Genomic DNA, 17,215 nt, shown 5'->3' with positions numbered 1-17,215 from the left:
CAGGAGCCAGAGATGGGAACTGAAGAAAGGTCAAGGAGGCATCTGTCCCTCCATGCAGCTAGGTATGGAGCTACAAGCCAGGGAGCAGGGTTAGGAGGAACATACTCAACCAGCTTATAGAGCCAGCAGAGGAGAGGATCAGGGAAATGAGCTGCAGATTGGGGAGAGGGCCAGGCACTTGCTTTGAGCTGCATCCCTGAGGCACATGCACAGCTAGGGTTCAGTGTGTTCCCATACTCCTCCCCCAGCTCTGCTCCGCACACACATCCTATCAGGTCTATACATGTTCCCTTACTGTTTGTATGAGTCACAATCAAGCAATTCTAAAAGCCCAGGACAGTATGATTAGGAAAGAACTAAAAGGAGCATAAGCGGCAGATATATTTGACAAAAGTGATTTTGTTCCACTTTGGCATAATTAAGAACATTTAAGTGGAGGCACCCCTTTAAAGCTGTCAGCTTCCCATCTCAGTGCAACGTAAACCTCAGGCACTAATCCTGCAGTCCTGCTGCCTAGGATAAGCCTTGCATGCTATCTGACCCAGTACAAAGCTGAAACACTTCAGAAGGAATCAAACTGGTGCAGTTGGAACAGTTTTCATAGTAGGGGTGCTGAAAGCCATTGAACAAAACTGTAAGACCTGTACATGATGGAAACCACTTCAAGCCAGGGGGTGCTGCCACACCCCCAGCGTCCCTAGTTCCAGCACCCCTGAACTGGTGTGTACATTTTTTATCCTTATTCTTCAGATAAATGTGTTTTTAAAATCAGCTCCTTACTGTTATTTTGTTTAAATTCTTGTTTCTTTTTTGAGATGGGGAGTGGTAGGGATACCTTTTTTAAAAGACAAACAAGAAATTTTCCAGATGACCAGATAAATGCTGCAGTCTAAAACTCTTTTTGCATCCACTAGCATGTCCAGGAACCCATTCAGGTTTAACTGAGTTTTGTGTGTTCTCAGGGCCCAGTTCACCACTGTGTCGTTGCAGTTTTATACTGGTGTAACTCCATTGATTTCAAACTCTGCTGAAATCAATGGTATTATGCTGGTATAAAACTGGAGTAATGTAGTGAATCATGGCCACAGATACCATAATTAGTGCAAATTACACATGTCTTCTAAACATATTTCTTGTGTTGTCTTGTTAATAAAACTCAGTGTGCACTATAGAGGGCTGTATTTTGAGTATGAATTTTTAAAAAACCTAGATAATGCCTAGTGTTAATGACCTCATATACTAAAACAGTGGGACACCTTGGAGGAGGAATGAATATATTCAGTGTAAATTAAATTTAAGAAATTAAAGCAGTGTTGTCAAAAATCTGGAGTCAAGCCCTGAAAAATCCTGTGATTAGTTTAAGTCGTGGCATTTTTAAAAAGTAATAAATTTGGGGTTCCTTTTATTTGCCTTCTGGTTCTTGAGCCTTTTGAATGCACTTGGGTCACACTTTTCAAGCTTTTCTCTACCCTACTGACAACTAGAAACTTACTTTTTTTTTTAATGAAAACTGAGATTCTCTTATAATCACTTGACTACCTGGCCACATTGCATCCCTATGTATGATATAAATAAAGGCCAAATTATATGAAAGTATGTGATACATAGTAAATAAAAGTTGACATTGTGTATGTACAATAGCTTCCTTGAAAATTCCATTATTGTAGCCAACTTATTTCTTTGTTTGTTTGTTTCCTTTTTTGTGATTTGGATGTTTGAAAGGTTTAGGTTGGGCTATTTGGCACTTCTTACTCAGCCAAACTCCCATAGAGTTTTGTCTGAAGGAGTGGTGAATAGAGCCTTAAACGCCAATAACATTTCATTTTTAAAAATCCATTTGACAAACTTCTAGTTTTCTCACATCTATCTAAAAATAACAAAGACGGACAGGCTTCTTTAAAAATCCATTAAAAGGAAAAGCTAATTTTTAGAGCTGAGTTATTGTATAAATGTCTTGAAACCATAGTTTATAACAGAAGCAACAACAGATGTTCAGCTACAGAGGTGTTAGCAGGCATTGCTAAAAATGAAGGATATTTTCTTAACATAAAGATATTATATAATGTTAGAATTGGAATTGTGGCACTTCTGGAATTGGATATACAGTCTCAGATTCCAATCATTTTGCTTCTTCTTTACTGTCTGCCACAACTATTCATTCCCACCCCCGACCTCTTGAATGAACCCAACATGAAAGGTTCCCTACTTCGGAAAGGTTTGAAAAAAATACTGGATTAAGTTTTCCTGCACAAATACATTAAGTGAAGGGGCAAGTAAAACTGGGCAGATTGTCATAATGGATTACTTTTGTATCTGCCTTCCGCGGAATCACATTACAATGATCCCACAACTACTTCTGTTATTAATTTATATTTTATTATTGTTACAATACATGCCACAGTATTCTTTAGGAACAGCATTGTGGAAGGAATAAATGGTAGTCCTTTTAAAGGTATCAGTATCTGTTTGATATGTGACTATCTACTTCTGAAATGTAATCTAGACATACTACCAGTAGCTCTAAGCCAAAGAGAACATATTGTTTACTTTGTACTAGAATCAGGGCTATTATATTCTCTAGACAACTGGTGGAAAGTGTCTTAGAAGTATTTGCAATTCATTGAAATTCACACTACAGCAGATTGATAGGTGCACTTGATGGTCAATTCAGATTGACAACACCTGGACGTACTCTTCTGAAACATAAGTGGAAAATCTAAAACAAAAACAAAAAGCCATTTAGAGTGGAAGAAAAAGTTGTTAAATATAGTGGACATTCTTAGGATATTTCCTTCTCTTCCTGACTTTACTATATGTTGAAGAGGCCATGACACACATTAATCCATAGTCTCTGTTTTTATTACATGTTAAATTGCATTTGACCTACTGGGTGGCTTCTTTTTCCACAGATTTCTCAAAGGATAAATCTATTCCCTGCTCTTTACAAGGGGAAAATGAATGTGTTACTACATTTCTAATGGCTACAGATGAACAGGGAAGGACAATCATTCATAGCATAAAGCAGAAAGGTGAGTTGTTAATATCACCTTTTTAATATATGCACATTGTGAATTAAAAGTACAGATGGGAGAATCAAGCCATACATATTGGAAGATTAGCAAACTGAGATGTTATGTACAGTACTGTATTTTCTTGTGTTAATAGTTTTCTCTACCTAATCAAAAAAAAAGCACCTCCTAAAATATTTCTTTCATGTGACGGTGAAATGAGATATGACCATTCTTGCAATACAGGCGTATGGACTAGTGGACTGAGCACAAGGTTAGGAGCGAGACATTGCTGATCTAAATCCAGCTCTGACTCCCTCTGTGGCCTTGAGGCAACTCACTCTATCTCTGTTTCAGTTTCCTCATCTGTAGAGTTTGGATAACATTTCATTCTCTACAACACAGAAGTGATGTGAGGATTAATTAATTAGTTTTTCAAAAGCACTATGGGAGTACTAAACATGATGATAATGATGATGATAATGATGATGATAGCAAATACCATCACATTACATGACAAATTACCTGTAAAATCTTATTCATATAGATACAAAAAATGTTAATAGATTAACAAGAATCCATAATAGTTACACTAGGCTTGATGAAGTAAATATTTTATATTATGTGCAAATATTTTTTAAAATCATGCCCAGTCCACATACTGTAATTACATTTAACACAGCACTATTACCAAGTTTTGAATGATTTTCACAAAGTTACCCTAGATATTCAACAGTCATTTTACTAAGGTATGTCCTTTCATTTAAAAATATTTATTTATTTATTTATGGTGTTATTTGTCTTTGCTTATCTTTCATTTAAAGATCCTAATCATGTGGGACATGAGAAAACACGCTCCTCTTCTCAGTTACTAGATAGCACATTTCCAGGCAGTCAAATACATTTTTGGACACACCTAGGGTTGCCAACTTTCTTATGGTACAAAACCGAACACCCCTTCCCTGTCCCTTCCCTGAGGCCCCGCCCCTCCTCAGAGGCCCCACCCCCTCTGTCGCTCACTCTCTCCCACCCTCTCTCACTTTCACCAGGCTGGGGCAGGAGGTTGAGGTGCAGGAGGGGGGGTGAGGGCTCCGGCTGGGAGTGCGGGCTCTGGGGTGGGGGCGGGAATTATGGGTTTGGGGTGCAGGAGAGGGCTCCAGGCTGGGGTAGGCGATTGAGGTGTGGGGGGTATAGGCTCTGGGCTGGGGGTAGGGCCAGAAATGTGGGGTTCAGGGTACAGGAGAGAGCTCCAGGCTGGAGAAGGTGTTTGGAGTATGGGGGGGGGGATGCAGACTCCGGCTGGGGGTGCAGGCTCTGGAGTGGGGCCGGGGATGAGGGGTTTGAAGTGCAGGATGGGGCTCAGGCTGGGGCACGGAGTTGGGGTGTTGGGAGGGGTGCAGGGTGTGGGCTCCGGGAGGGAGTTTGGGTGTGGGGGGGGGACTCCGGGCAGGGGGTCGGGGTACGGGGTCCCGGCAGCGCTTACTGCAGCTCCCAGGAAGCAGCCATCAGGTTCCTGAGACCCCTAGGCGCATGGGTGGCCAGGGAGGCTCCTTGCGCTGCCCTCACACCCACAGGCACTGCCCCTGCAGCTCCCATTGGTCACGGTTCCCAGTCAGCTGGGAGCTGCAGAGCCAGCACTTGGGGCGGGGGCAGCGTGCGGAGCCTCCCTGGCCACCCATGCACCAGGGAACGCAAGGATCTGGTGGCTGCTTCCGGGAGCTGCGTGGAGCTAGGGCAGGCAGGGAGCCTGCCTTAGCCCTGGGCCCCCGCTGTGCCGCCAACCGGATATATAACAGCCCAGTCAGCGGTGCTGACCGGAGCTGCCAGGGTCCCATTTCGAACGGGCATTCCAGTCAAAAACCAGATGCATGCCAACCCTAGACACACCCAGTGTCTCACTTCTAAAAGTTAGTTACATCATTAAGGAAAGCACTGCACATGCTTGCTTTCCTTCTGGCAGTATAACTTGAGGTTTGGAAAATTTCTCCAGCCACTCATCATCTTTATTAATTCTGTGTGCAGTGTTTCTGCAGTATCTGTGTCAGGAATTAAAGTGATTGCACTGGAAATAATCAGCTATTCCTGTAAGAATATTATTGTTTAATAATAGTAGTGTGCTATTATATACAGTAGCTTTATACCAAGGAATGTTGAAGCAAAGCTTTACAATAAGGATGGAAGGTATACACGTGTAAACTGCACTCCCCAGATTCAAGAGCATAAAATATTTTCATAGCTGTATGATAGTCACTTTATTAAATATATTTACTGTGTTTCTTTAAAGATCAGGATTGATAGAAATAGCTTACCGCAGGCATACTGCATGCAAATGCTTTGCAGCATTCCCCACACAATTCTGACAATAAACCTAAATTCTAATCTGCTGTTCCACTTCCCGGCCTGTCTCAAGTAGAGGAACAATTATGCTGTGGTTTTGTGATGTATGCAAATGTGAACTAAGATGAGAACACCATGAACGCTCAAAAGCTCATTTTCACTTATGGATCTGAAGTTCAGTCTGCATGAACAGCTAATGCCTTCATCCAGTGTTCAAACTAGACCTCTCAAAATGAGTTGCATAATGACATCAATCAAAATAGTTGTGACGGGTTGGATCACAGAAACCCCCTTGGGAGCTGCTACCCAATGGGCAAAGACTACCCCTGCTTCTCTTTTCCCTGCCAGCTCAGGACTCCAGCACCCTGTCTTGCTGAGCCAGACATTCCCGTCTGCTCCAACACAGACCCAAGGTCTGAATCACTTGTCCCAAAGCTGCAAGTTTACCTGAAAACAGCTCACAGAAGTGTGCTTGTCTTTGGCACTCAGATGCCCTACTCCCAATGGGGTCTAAACCCAAATAAATCCGTTTTACCCTGCATAAAGCTTATGCAGGGCAAACTCATAAATTGTTCGCCCTCTATAACACTGATAGAGAGATATGCACAGTTGTTTGCTCCCCCAGGTATTAATATATACTCTGAGTAAATTACTAAATAAAAAGTGATTTTATTAAATACAGAAAATAGGATTTAAGTGGTTCCAAGTGGTAACAGGCAGAACAAAGTAAGTCACCGAGCAAAATAAAATAAAATGCGCAAATCTACGTCTAATCAAGCTAAATACAGATAATCTCACCCTCAGAGATGCTTCAGTAAGTTTTTCTCAGACTGGACACCTTCCAGGCCTGGGCACAATTCTTTCCCCTGGTACAGCTCTTGTTCCAGCTCAGGTGATAGCTAGGGGATTCTTCATGATGGCTCTTCTCCCCCTTTGTTCTCTTCCACCCCTTTATATATCTTTTGCATAAGGCGGGAACCCTTTGTCCCTCTGGGTTTCCACCCCTCCCCCCCCCCCCACTGGAAAAGCACCAGGTTAAAGATGGATTCCAGTTCAGGTGACATGATCACATGTCACTGCAAGACTTAATTGCCCACTTGCCAGCACACACACATACAGGAAGACTAACAGGTAAACACAGCCATCTGCAGACAATGGTCCTGGTTAATGGGAGTCATCAAGATTCCAAACCATCATTAATGGCCCACACTTTACATAATTACAATAGGCCCTCAGAGTTATGTTTTATATTTCTAGTTTTAGATACAAATGTGGTACATTTTTACAAATAGGATGATCACACTCAGTAGATTATGAGCTTTGTAATGATACCTTACAAGAGACCTTTTGCACGAAGCATATCCCAGTTGCATTATATTCACTTACTATCAAATCTTTATAAAACTATCCCAGTTACATTATATTCACTTATCATGTTTTTATAAAACCATATAGACTGCACAACGTCACAATAGTCATGCAAAATAAAATCTGTGTAAATTATGCCAGACTGAAACAAATTCTAAATGTCATCAGACCATGGTTCAGCAGCAAATTTCATAAAATAGTAACCTTCATTGACTTTTATGAGTAATACTGGTTAATATTAAAATGATCCTTTATTTGAGAGCTGACAAAAAGAACATGCCCTCTGGGCTTTACAAGCCTATTATTATGTTGAATTATAGAAAAAAAATCTATCCCAGAATAATACTCATTTTCTATTCTAAAATGCCCATATTCGACCTAGGACTGCTAGCTAGCCTTTATAGAACCAAAAAGAAAAAAAAATTAAACCATTTAAAAAGTAGTATTCAACTTCTAGCATGGTAACAACTTACATTCATCATGGAAATGAAAGTGAAACATTTCCAAAACTGAGGTGTCTAGAATACTTCTGTCTGGTTCAAAGATGTTAGTTCCTGTTTTTAAACACAGGGTCCCACACCTGGACCCTCGTAATTAGCACCCAGATGTGTATAATGAACATTTATGCACTGAAGTGCCAAACTGAGCAATCAAGTGTGTTATTCCGAGTCCTACTTAGGTGCTTTTGTTTGAAAATTGGGCATCTGATTTGATGCAGTATCTCCTTATCCAATACTTCACCTTACCTTCACTCCATCTTTACTCATGAGGTTTGGTCACTGAATGGAAAGGACATGACCATTTCAGATAGGGCTGAAAGTGACATCTGTTCAGAACTCAGAACTGACTGGATTCACGTGCGCAAGACCATGTCTGTATTTTTATGAGTATATTCAAATCAATGGAGCCCAAGACAAAGCACCTTCAGTGTAGTTTCTAGGGGTCTGATCCTGCCCCACTGAAGTCAATGGATTCTAGTGGGAGCTAGGTTAGCAATACTATTTACATTATGGCAATAGACATTGGAAAACAGTGGAAGTCTTTCTATATCTCATTTAGACCTGTGTGAAGAATTTAAATTCTGTTTCGCACAGAATTTTGATATTTCAAAATTTGGCTTCACTCTGAATCAGCCCAAAACCTGAACATTTCAAAATTCTCCATGAAAGAAAATTCCAGAAAAATAATCATTTTGGATCAATCAGAACATTTTGTTTGGACAAAATCAAAATGTTTCATTGATATTATCACTTTTAAAAAATGTTACATTACATATTGTAATATAAAGAAATCATACTGAATTTTAAAAATTCCAAACAAAAAGATTCAAAATTAAAAATTGAAATATTTCATCTTGAAAAGACATTTCAACATTGTCTGAACGTTTTCCCTTGTTTTTTCTCCTAAATGAACTTTCTGCAAAATTGACATGATTTCCCAGCGTTTCTATTTTCAACAGCTGCATTCTCTGATGGAAAATGGTTCAGTTGTAACTTTTTCCGAGCAACTCTAATCTTATTTATTTGAGTCAAATCCCAGTCCCACATCTGAGGCATTTCAAGGGGAATCTTGGGTTTTCTTGCTTTTCTTTATTTTTTAGATGCCATTTCCCCCTAGCTTCTCCATTTCACCAATGCTGTTTCCCTGTGTTAGTAGTCATCCACTAAACTGCCGACGATCTAGTCAGCATCTTTCCCTCTGCAATATGCCTGAGTGCCGTAAATCCAAGAAGTGAGATTATTGTGAGACTTCATTCTACCACTAAGCCAACCACTTTTCTCATTTCTTTTGGAAAAATCACTTTTGGATTTTTATTTTTGGTGTTCCAAATTTAACTCCAGAAAATCTGTATCTAGTAAATTTTGTATTAGAGCTATGAGAAACCTCCGTAGTGAATACTTTTTACCCTTGCAGTATAATCCTTCTGGGCCAGTTTCTCAAACCTTTTCGTAAACCAGGTTTGAATTTCATGGAAACCCGAGCTAAATGGTGGCTTCAGATAAAACTATTTCAGCTAAGCTTCACTTTGAATTCTTGGGTTCGTATTCAGGGACTGGAAAGGGACATGAACTTGAAAGAAAAGGCACATGCAACACTCAGCAAGGAAAACCAGCAGGTTCTTCTCAGTTGTTTTCAATTATATTTGTAAATAACGCTCATAGCTTGCTTTGTTTCTACAGATTGCCCACAACCTCCAAACATTCCAATGATAATGTTGGGTGTTTCTCTTGCTATCCTTCTGATTGGCATTGTTCTACTTTGTATATGGAAATTGCTAGTTTCTTTTCAAGACCGAAAAGAGGTTGCCAAGTTTGAAGCAGAAAGATCAAAGGCCAAATGGCAAACGGTATGTATTTGCATTAATTTTATACAAGTCTCTATGATTTGGCTCAATGGCTCTCAAGTAATAAAGGAATTGGACAGATTTCCCAAACCATGCTTTTGTGTCAGTAGATTTTCACTATATAGCATGCTATAAATTAAAATTGTAATGGGTTTTTAGGAATGAATGAAAAATAGATGGATTTTAATATTCTTCATTTTATTTCTTCCACACACAAATATGGTGCACTGAGATGTTGGTTTTTTAACGAACAACTGGGCATCTAATGAATAATTTTATATGCATCTATTAGTAAATAGTTTGATTAAGATTAGAGGCACAATCCTGTTCCCATAAATATCACATGTTCCTTTTTCCCCGTTCCTTCTGCCTGGAACTTTTGCTCTGTTGCAATAGTCTTTAAATGAAAAAGGCTGGGAACCATATGTTCAGTAAGCTTTTCTAGAGAAGAATGGAAGGGATTTTAATGTATTATGATGTATTAAATACTGATTCATTGACTAAGGCAAAGCTACGCTGAGCAAAGTAGCATCATGATTGACACACTTCAGCAGGACTAGTCACTACATATTCTCCAGCATCTGAGAAAGAAAAATAGGTATAATTTAACTCCAAGAATGTTTCCACAATGCCTTTGGTTAGCCAAGGCTGGTAAGAGGGAGGTGAAGGAATAGAAGAGCCATCAGGAGGGAAAATAAAGAAGCTTCTGAAGGGAAAATCAGTGAGGCCAGACAAAGGGCACTGGAAACCAACATTAACATACCTAGTGTTAGCCCTGAAAATCCCTGGGGTTTCCCTAATTAACCACGTGGTACAGTCTGAAGTGTCTGACTACAGTAGAGCTGAATAAAATTCTGACAGCATATGTCTTCCACCACTCTTGCTGAAAGTGGGAGAGAAGGTATTTCCAAGGCCTGTCAGCTGCCCATAGTAGGAGATGGGGAAGCCACTGCCATGCCCCAAGAAGACTGACAACAGATAAATGAAAGATCACAGGCCTGTGGTGGGAGGAGACCTCTTGGGGAAGTGGGAGGCCATCTGTGCATTCTGAGGTTTACGTGCATCTCAGGCTCAGGATCCTGAACCTCGGCAAAAAGTTTGTGTAAAAGATAAAGAAGCCTCATTTTCATCCAAAGCTTGGAACTACAGAGGTTTTCTGCATTGCTTCAGGTTTTGTTCTGAAAGGAGTGCATAGCTTTGGAGTTGACATATTGTTATATTCAAAATCCCAGGGAACCTTCTACAAGAGTTGGGGTGAAGTGAGCTGCCCAAATTCCAGTTACATTCTGCTTATCTAAATTCTTCCTGTACTCTCAGATATTGTATTCCTCACTCCTGTCTTAAACTATTTGGTGGAGTTACTGTGTACCCTTAAAGTTCTATAACAGGCAAAACCAAACTCCCAAATGTCAAGGTTCTGGATCTGAACTGTCCGCATGTTCAGGGATGTTTATGTTGGGCATATTTGCCAGAACTTGGAATGGGCGACAGGGGCTGGATCACTTGATGATTACCTGTTCTGTTCTTTCCCTCTGAAGCACCTTACATTGGCCACTATCAGAAGACAGGATGCTGGGCTAGATGGACCATTGGTCTGACCCAGTATGGCTGTTCTTATGTTATGGAGCTAGGTGTAAGCTGTGAACTTTGTTCCAAGGTTTAGGCTCATCTCTTAAATAGCTGATGCATTTCACCCCAGAAATGCCTGTACTACATGGGTAAGCAAAATCAGAGAGCGTGATCTTGTGAGGAGTTGAGCATCCTCAACTTCCATTGACTGTGAAGACTGAAGGCACTCAGCAGCTCACAGCATAGTTTGGAAAGCACTTTGAGCTAGATTGAGCCATTAAGCTCAGCCCAGAGCAAGGGACGGTGTGCAACTGTGCCCTTCCAAGAGAAGGTCAGGCAAAGAATTATGTCTCAGAATTACAATTCCACTCCAGTTCTCCCCTTGCTCTGATGGGGAGTAAGTTACTTCATCCCTGTTTTGGAGTGCAGTTTGCTCCCCCACCCTGTGAACTCAGCCAGCTATTCTGACTGGTGAGTAGCGTGGTGGACCCAAGGTTCCCACTCCCTGCCCCATCCATTCCCTATCTTCCCCCCCACACACCACTTGCTTACAGTGAAGAGTCCTGATTGATCATTCTCTGATCTCCCTCTGTAGCCAAAGCCACACTCTGTACAGCTCTACTCCCCCTTAGTTCTCTGCATGACCAAATAATGGTAATGTCAATGTTGCTATACAACAAACACTTTAACTGCCTCATTAGTACTACTTGCATATAAAAGAATTAAAGCAGCATTTTGCGAGAACATTTTTATTCAAACAGAAAACTGTTACACCTCTACCCTGATATAACATGACCTGATATAACACGAATTCAGATATAACATGGTAAAGCAGTGCTCCGGGGGGGCAGGGCTGCGCACTCCGGCAGATCAAAGCAAGTTCGATATAATGCGGTTTCACCTATAACGCAGTAAGATTTTTTGGCTCCCGAGGACAGCATTATATCGGGGTAGAGGTGTACGTGACATTTCATTGTGTTGATAGCAGTAAAAATGGGTTAACCAGCAGACCTGAAAAGACATGCAATATCAACTGCAGATTAGTGAGTTGCTACAGCTTTGTTTAAACACGATTAAAAGAAGTGATGAACAAATTCATGTTAATATACATTACATACACTAATTGGCACAAATTTGTGTTTTTATAGAAAAAAACCAGGCTTGACAAATGAGTACTATCTTTATAATTAACTGAGCAGTTTAATGGTGAATCATCCCCCTCTCCCCCCAAAGTGACTACAGAACATTTTATCTAGGATTAGCACATAATTGAAATTAAGGTGTAAACTTTGTGATTCTTTTTAAAAAAATCTAAAACAGAAAATAACATGTTGAGAATTTACATGGGTTGGTAATTAATTAAAACCGGAATGGATATGCATTACCTAATAATACTTATCTAGCACTTTTCATTTTCAAGGCACTTCTCCATCATCATCTAACTAATCCTCAGGTAGGAAAGTATTATTAGTGCCATTTTGCACACAGACAACTGAGGTAGTTAAGGCACTTGCTAGAGACCACAGAGGGAATCAGTATGAGAGTCAGGACACCTCGCCTCCAAGTAGCTGCATCTGACCAGAGTTCAAGTCATAATAACATTGACAAGCTGCTGAGAAAGCTGCAACCAGCCAGTTTCTGTGGGTCTAGGGTGGGCATGGGGGATTCACCCGAAGATTGTAAGAATGAGGGGAAAGTGGGGGGGAAATGGAGAGAATTTGCCTAAAAATCCCCCAAAAATAATTCAGGAAACTGTACTGCAAAATATAATTATACCATCTGTGTAATTAGACACACTCTGCTTGAAGGATTCGGCAATGTGATGGGGAACATTGAGGAGTGACATTTCAGTGTCAATTCTGAAAGCAGAAATGCCATCTGAAGGCAACTTTTAGGTGCCTACGTAAGGAAGGTGGTTCAGTGAAGGACTGAAGGACTGGCCTCAAGGGGAGGAGGAGTGCTCTAGCTCATTGTGGGTGGTAAATAACTGTGTGTTAAGAACTTGGAAAGCTTTGTAATCCTCAAGGCAAGGATAAGGATATCTGTAGTTTCAGATAGCACAAAACCGCTGATACCACTGGAAGGGATCTTATTCCACAGGTGCAGGCCAGCAAAGCACACTTGCCTGAAGGGGTATTGATGCATGACTTCTCCTGTATATAAAGTGTTTCATTCTATAATAACAGGTTTCAGAGTAGCAGCCGTGTTAGTCTGTATCCGCAAAAAGAACAGGAGTACTTGTGGCACCTTAGAGACTAACAAATTTATTAGAGCATAAGCTTTCGTGGGCTACAGCCCACTTCTTCGGATGCCGAAGAAGTGGGCTGTAGCCCACGAAAGCTTATGCTCTAATAAATTTGTTAGTCTCTAAGGTGCCACAAGTACTCCTATTCTATAATAAGTGTACATGGTGTTCTTACTATCATTTTAAAACACATCTATTGCTTTTTTTACTTGGCCCATAGTTCTGAGTGCCAGAAGTAATAAATCTATCATTTGATTGATTATTCATAGTTATATGTGATTACAACTGGGAAGTTTTAGACTGATCTGCCACTCTGTTACATCTGCTATCAAGGGACCAGGGGAACAACCCTTTCATCTGAGTAGCCTGCAGAGATCAAGTAGGGGAATGGTGGCAGCATAAACAATTTAAATGACCCTTTATAGAAAACACTTTTTATAGTCTTTTCCTTCTAGAATGATCCAGTCATGATGCTCTGCATGAAAATAATGTAAGGCACATGGTTAACTACATCTTTGACAACATACTGTTTGACTAGATTTGTTTTTTTAACCTGGAAGACAGGTTGGTTTGTTGTTACATTTTTCCTAGTTCTGGACTGATTTGTTATGCTCTGTGTAGACTGATCATAATTATGCCATATTACGATCTTCAATGGATCTGCACATGACAAATTTACTGTGCTATATTCTGTAATGCAGCAATAAGCACATTACTTCCACATATAAGGAATAAAAGATACTACTGAGTTTGTGTGTGGTTTGCATTACCAGACTGAATCAGGTCAGGAATCATTTACATGATGGTGACCCACACTGCTCTAAAGCTGAAGAGGTAGCATTAAAGTTAATGGGTTGCATCTACACACATGTGCAAATGAGTCAATGGTCAAATGGCAGATTTAAGAAAAATTATATTTAACTTACTAACATTTTTTCTTTTTTTTTTTCTTTTTAGGGAACAAATCCCCTGTACCGAGGCTCAACAACTACATTTAAAAATGTAACTTACAAGCACCAAGAAAAGCAAAAAGTGGACATTACTGCAGATTTCTATTAGCACTTCAGACACTGAAAAATTAGTTTTACTGACAAGAAATATAAAAGCACTATTTCGTTTTTATTTCTTTATAACTGATTACATGGATGTTTGTTAGCACATCTTAGTGATATAATTCAGCTAGAGCAAATATATTTTGTGTGTATTGAAGGTACTGTAGATAATTTTTAGTCATACAGCAGTTAAGAGGAACATTACAAAGAAACACATTTAACGTTCAGACCCAAAAATTAGTCTTAAAGAAAAAAGCACTGAAGATTTCTGTGGAATTTGCTCCACAAATAGAATAAAAATTCACCATCAATAAGCACATTTTGGTGAGTCTACCTTGTATTTGCTATTTATGGTGACTTTTACTTTACGTTGTTCACACTACAATGCCACACATATGGTGCATGCCCAAACGCAATCAGTCTACGCTGTTGGCTTACATAAAATAAAAGATAGGAATTTATGGATGACAAGACTAATGCGAGCAGGGCTAGGGGTCCTGATGCCAAACTATGGGCCTGGATAGTGATTTAATCAGAAACACCTGAATGTATAGCCTAGCTTACATGGATCCAAAACTTACATAAATATCTCCTCAACCTCTTTGCCTTTCCCTCTTCCTTTGCCTGTCTCCTTCCCTGCCCCTGACTCTTCTCCCTTTGGTGTTCTACCCCTTTCTTTAAGGACCCATCCTAAGGCACTGCCAAAAGTGAATCCTGTTTAAACACAGCCAGATCACTTCCTCCTCTTTCCTCTAAGTTCTAGTGGAGAGGTTCTTGTACAAAAAAGAAATGTTTGTCATAGTTCAGAAAACTCAATAGAGCAGCTTTAAACCTGAAAAAATAACAGGAGTACTTGTGGCACCTTAGAGACTAACAAATTTATTAGAGCATAAGCTTTCGTGGGCTACAACCCACTTCTTAAACCTGAAGAGGACCCTGAGGGTTCTGAAAAATCTACCTCCTGTGCAGAGATCCCACACAAGGCCTATACACCACTTAATCCTAATTAGGTTTCAAGACATGCCTAGGAGCTGCACAGGCTATTGTGCAAGCCCTTTGCATAGAAGAGAATTTCATACATGAGGCACATTTGTAATTATCATACCTATAATAGCATTGTTTTGTGGATACCACACACACAAATGATGAGATTTTTAGGTGTCCATAGCAGCAGCGTATTCTAACCTGCCAGTCCATTTATTCTAGTAAAGAGAATATATTTGGCCCTTTTGGGCAGTTTTTCAAAATAAGCAGTTAATAATTACTAATTCCACTTGCTATTCATGGCAGTGACCTTAAAAACTCAGTTTTTAACTAGAGTTGCTAACTACTTGCCATAGACCCTTAGTCAAAAATGCTGATGGCATGCACAGTACTGAAAAAAAACAGCTGATGTGATAACATGTTAATGACACTATCAAGATTTTTTTTTTTAGAGAGAAAAAAATACTGTATTGACCTAGATATTAGTTTCTTCTGAAATGTTTTAACCTTCTGGAATCCATGGTAAAGAGATTCAGAGTGCAGACTATTTTTACGACAGATACATATGCCATCTGAAAATATTTTTTTAAAAACAACATGTTAACCTATTGACAGACTACCAAAAACTATATTTTTCTCTTCATTAAACCAAAATTTTGATCTAAAAATCCTTGTAGGTGGCCATTTTGAAATAAATATTTATTCCAACAGTGTGTGCAACTTCAAGCTTTTATGTCCGTACATTGCATATACAGGATGTGGTGTGAATTGATTTATCACGTAGCGCTGAATCATACCTGTTTTTCTGGGCCTGATCCAAAGTCTACTGAAGTCAATTGGTAAGGATGGATGAGCCCTTAATGTCTGGAGAGACATAAAAGCAGATGTCCATTGCTCTGCGGTTGTCACCTCTCTCTATTTGAATTGCAGAATATCTTTTAAACAGCTTGAAATCAGTTCAAGTTGTTCTACCTCAGTAACCAGACTTCAGACTAAATTCCAACACATCAGAATGATGTATATATTGCTCTGAAACTTACAGCACATATATTTTATTTTATTTGTTAAAATCTCAACTCTTTCCCCAAAATAGTTACAATGGAACCTTGGCTATTAGTTAATGGAAGTTTTGTTTGTTTGTTCAGATAGAAGCTGATTAACACTATTCATTATGGGATTGGGACCTATGATATATATTTGTGTTCAAAGAAACTTTTAAAACATCTTTAGAAATAAGATGAGACAATATAACAGCATGTGAAATAATTGCAGTGTGAAAGGCTTACTGTAAATCTAATCACTGGAACTGGAATAAGTTAATTAGGCATCTGTACTTTTCACTATTCTTTCACAACTCATAGTGGAAGCTACACGTATGCAGAGGGCCCAGATCTGCAGTCCTTCCATTCACTTAATTCAAACTGAAGTCAGTGAAAGTTACATATAGCGTGAAATCCTGCTTCCTTAACCACATGAATAGTCCCACTGAGCAAAATCATGGCTCCATTGAAGTTAATGGGAGTTTTGCCATTGACTTAAATGGGGCCAGGATTTTACCCACTGACTTCAGTAGGATTATTGCACAAGTAAGGATAGCAGAATTTGGACCATGGAAAGCATGTAAAGGTAAAATAGATATTACTTCTGTGTTTGGTTTTAAAGTAAAAGTATAAAATGGGAATCATTTTAAAAAGATTAAAAAGCATCTTCCATTTGGTATCTCTAAAGTAACCAAATGCCTATTGTTTTATTAAACACCTTTTAAGTTGTATTTCAGAATGGCTGACTCAATGGATCAGGAATAGCAAGAAGAGCCTTTCATCTTTAGGTCACCAGTTTATATATAGAACAGCCCTGTAGTGTTTGAATGTTGTTACCCTCTGAACACTATTCAGTGTCTCCTAATGCACAGACTGAACTACAGAACTCATTCATCCCCTGGCAGGGAGCCCTGGCAGGCCAGAGGCACATTGGCAAGGCAGTGTGGTGAAGAAGGCTGCTTGTGCTGTACCAGTTCTGTGCATCAGGGCTCTCGGTCGGGCAATTTTTGCCAGAATGAAAATCAATCAGCTACTTTTTATAGTAAGAATTCATCAGAACAGAGAAAATAGCCAGTCTCATGGATTATTCACTGTTATAATTAATCATGTTTATTACAATAGTGCCTAGAGATCAACCAAGAATGGGCCCCATTGTGCAAGTCACTATACGAAAGTCGCTGCCCTGAAGAGCTTACATTCTATAGGAGACCTCTCAAATACAGATCATGCTGAAAGCTATTTTTAATTAAAATATGTGCTGCAAGCTT

The 17,215-nt window shown here is 39.6% G+C and overlaps 1 protein-coding gene across 1 annotated transcript in view; it reads left to right on the top strand.

Moving 5' to 3' along the window:
* ITGB6 (integrin subunit beta 6) overlaps positions 1 to 13,930 on the top strand; it is a 45,605-nt gene extending 31,675 nt beyond the window's left edge. The window contains exons 13-15 of the mRNA XM_065412952.1: positions 2,910 to 3,029; positions 8,894 to 9,060; positions 13,829 to 13,930. Of these exons, the coding sequence (XP_065269024.1) occupies positions 2,910 to 3,029; positions 8,894 to 9,060; positions 13,829 to 13,930 (389 nt within the window). The remainder of the gene's footprint in view (positions 1 to 2,909; positions 3,030 to 8,893; positions 9,061 to 13,828) is intronic.
* Positions 13,931 to 17,215: the final 3,285 nt, after the last annotated feature.

This window comes from Emys orbicularis, chromosome 11 (assembly GCF_028017835.1).
Source record: "Emys orbicularis isolate rEmyOrb1 chromosome 11, rEmyOrb1.hap1, whole genome shotgun sequence".
In the NCBI taxonomy this organism is placed as follows: domain Eukaryota; kingdom Metazoa; phylum Chordata; order Testudines; family Emydidae; genus Emys; species Emys orbicularis.
The sequence above is the reverse complement of the archived record's forward strand: the minus strand, read 5'-3'. Positions and strand labels throughout refer to the sequence as shown.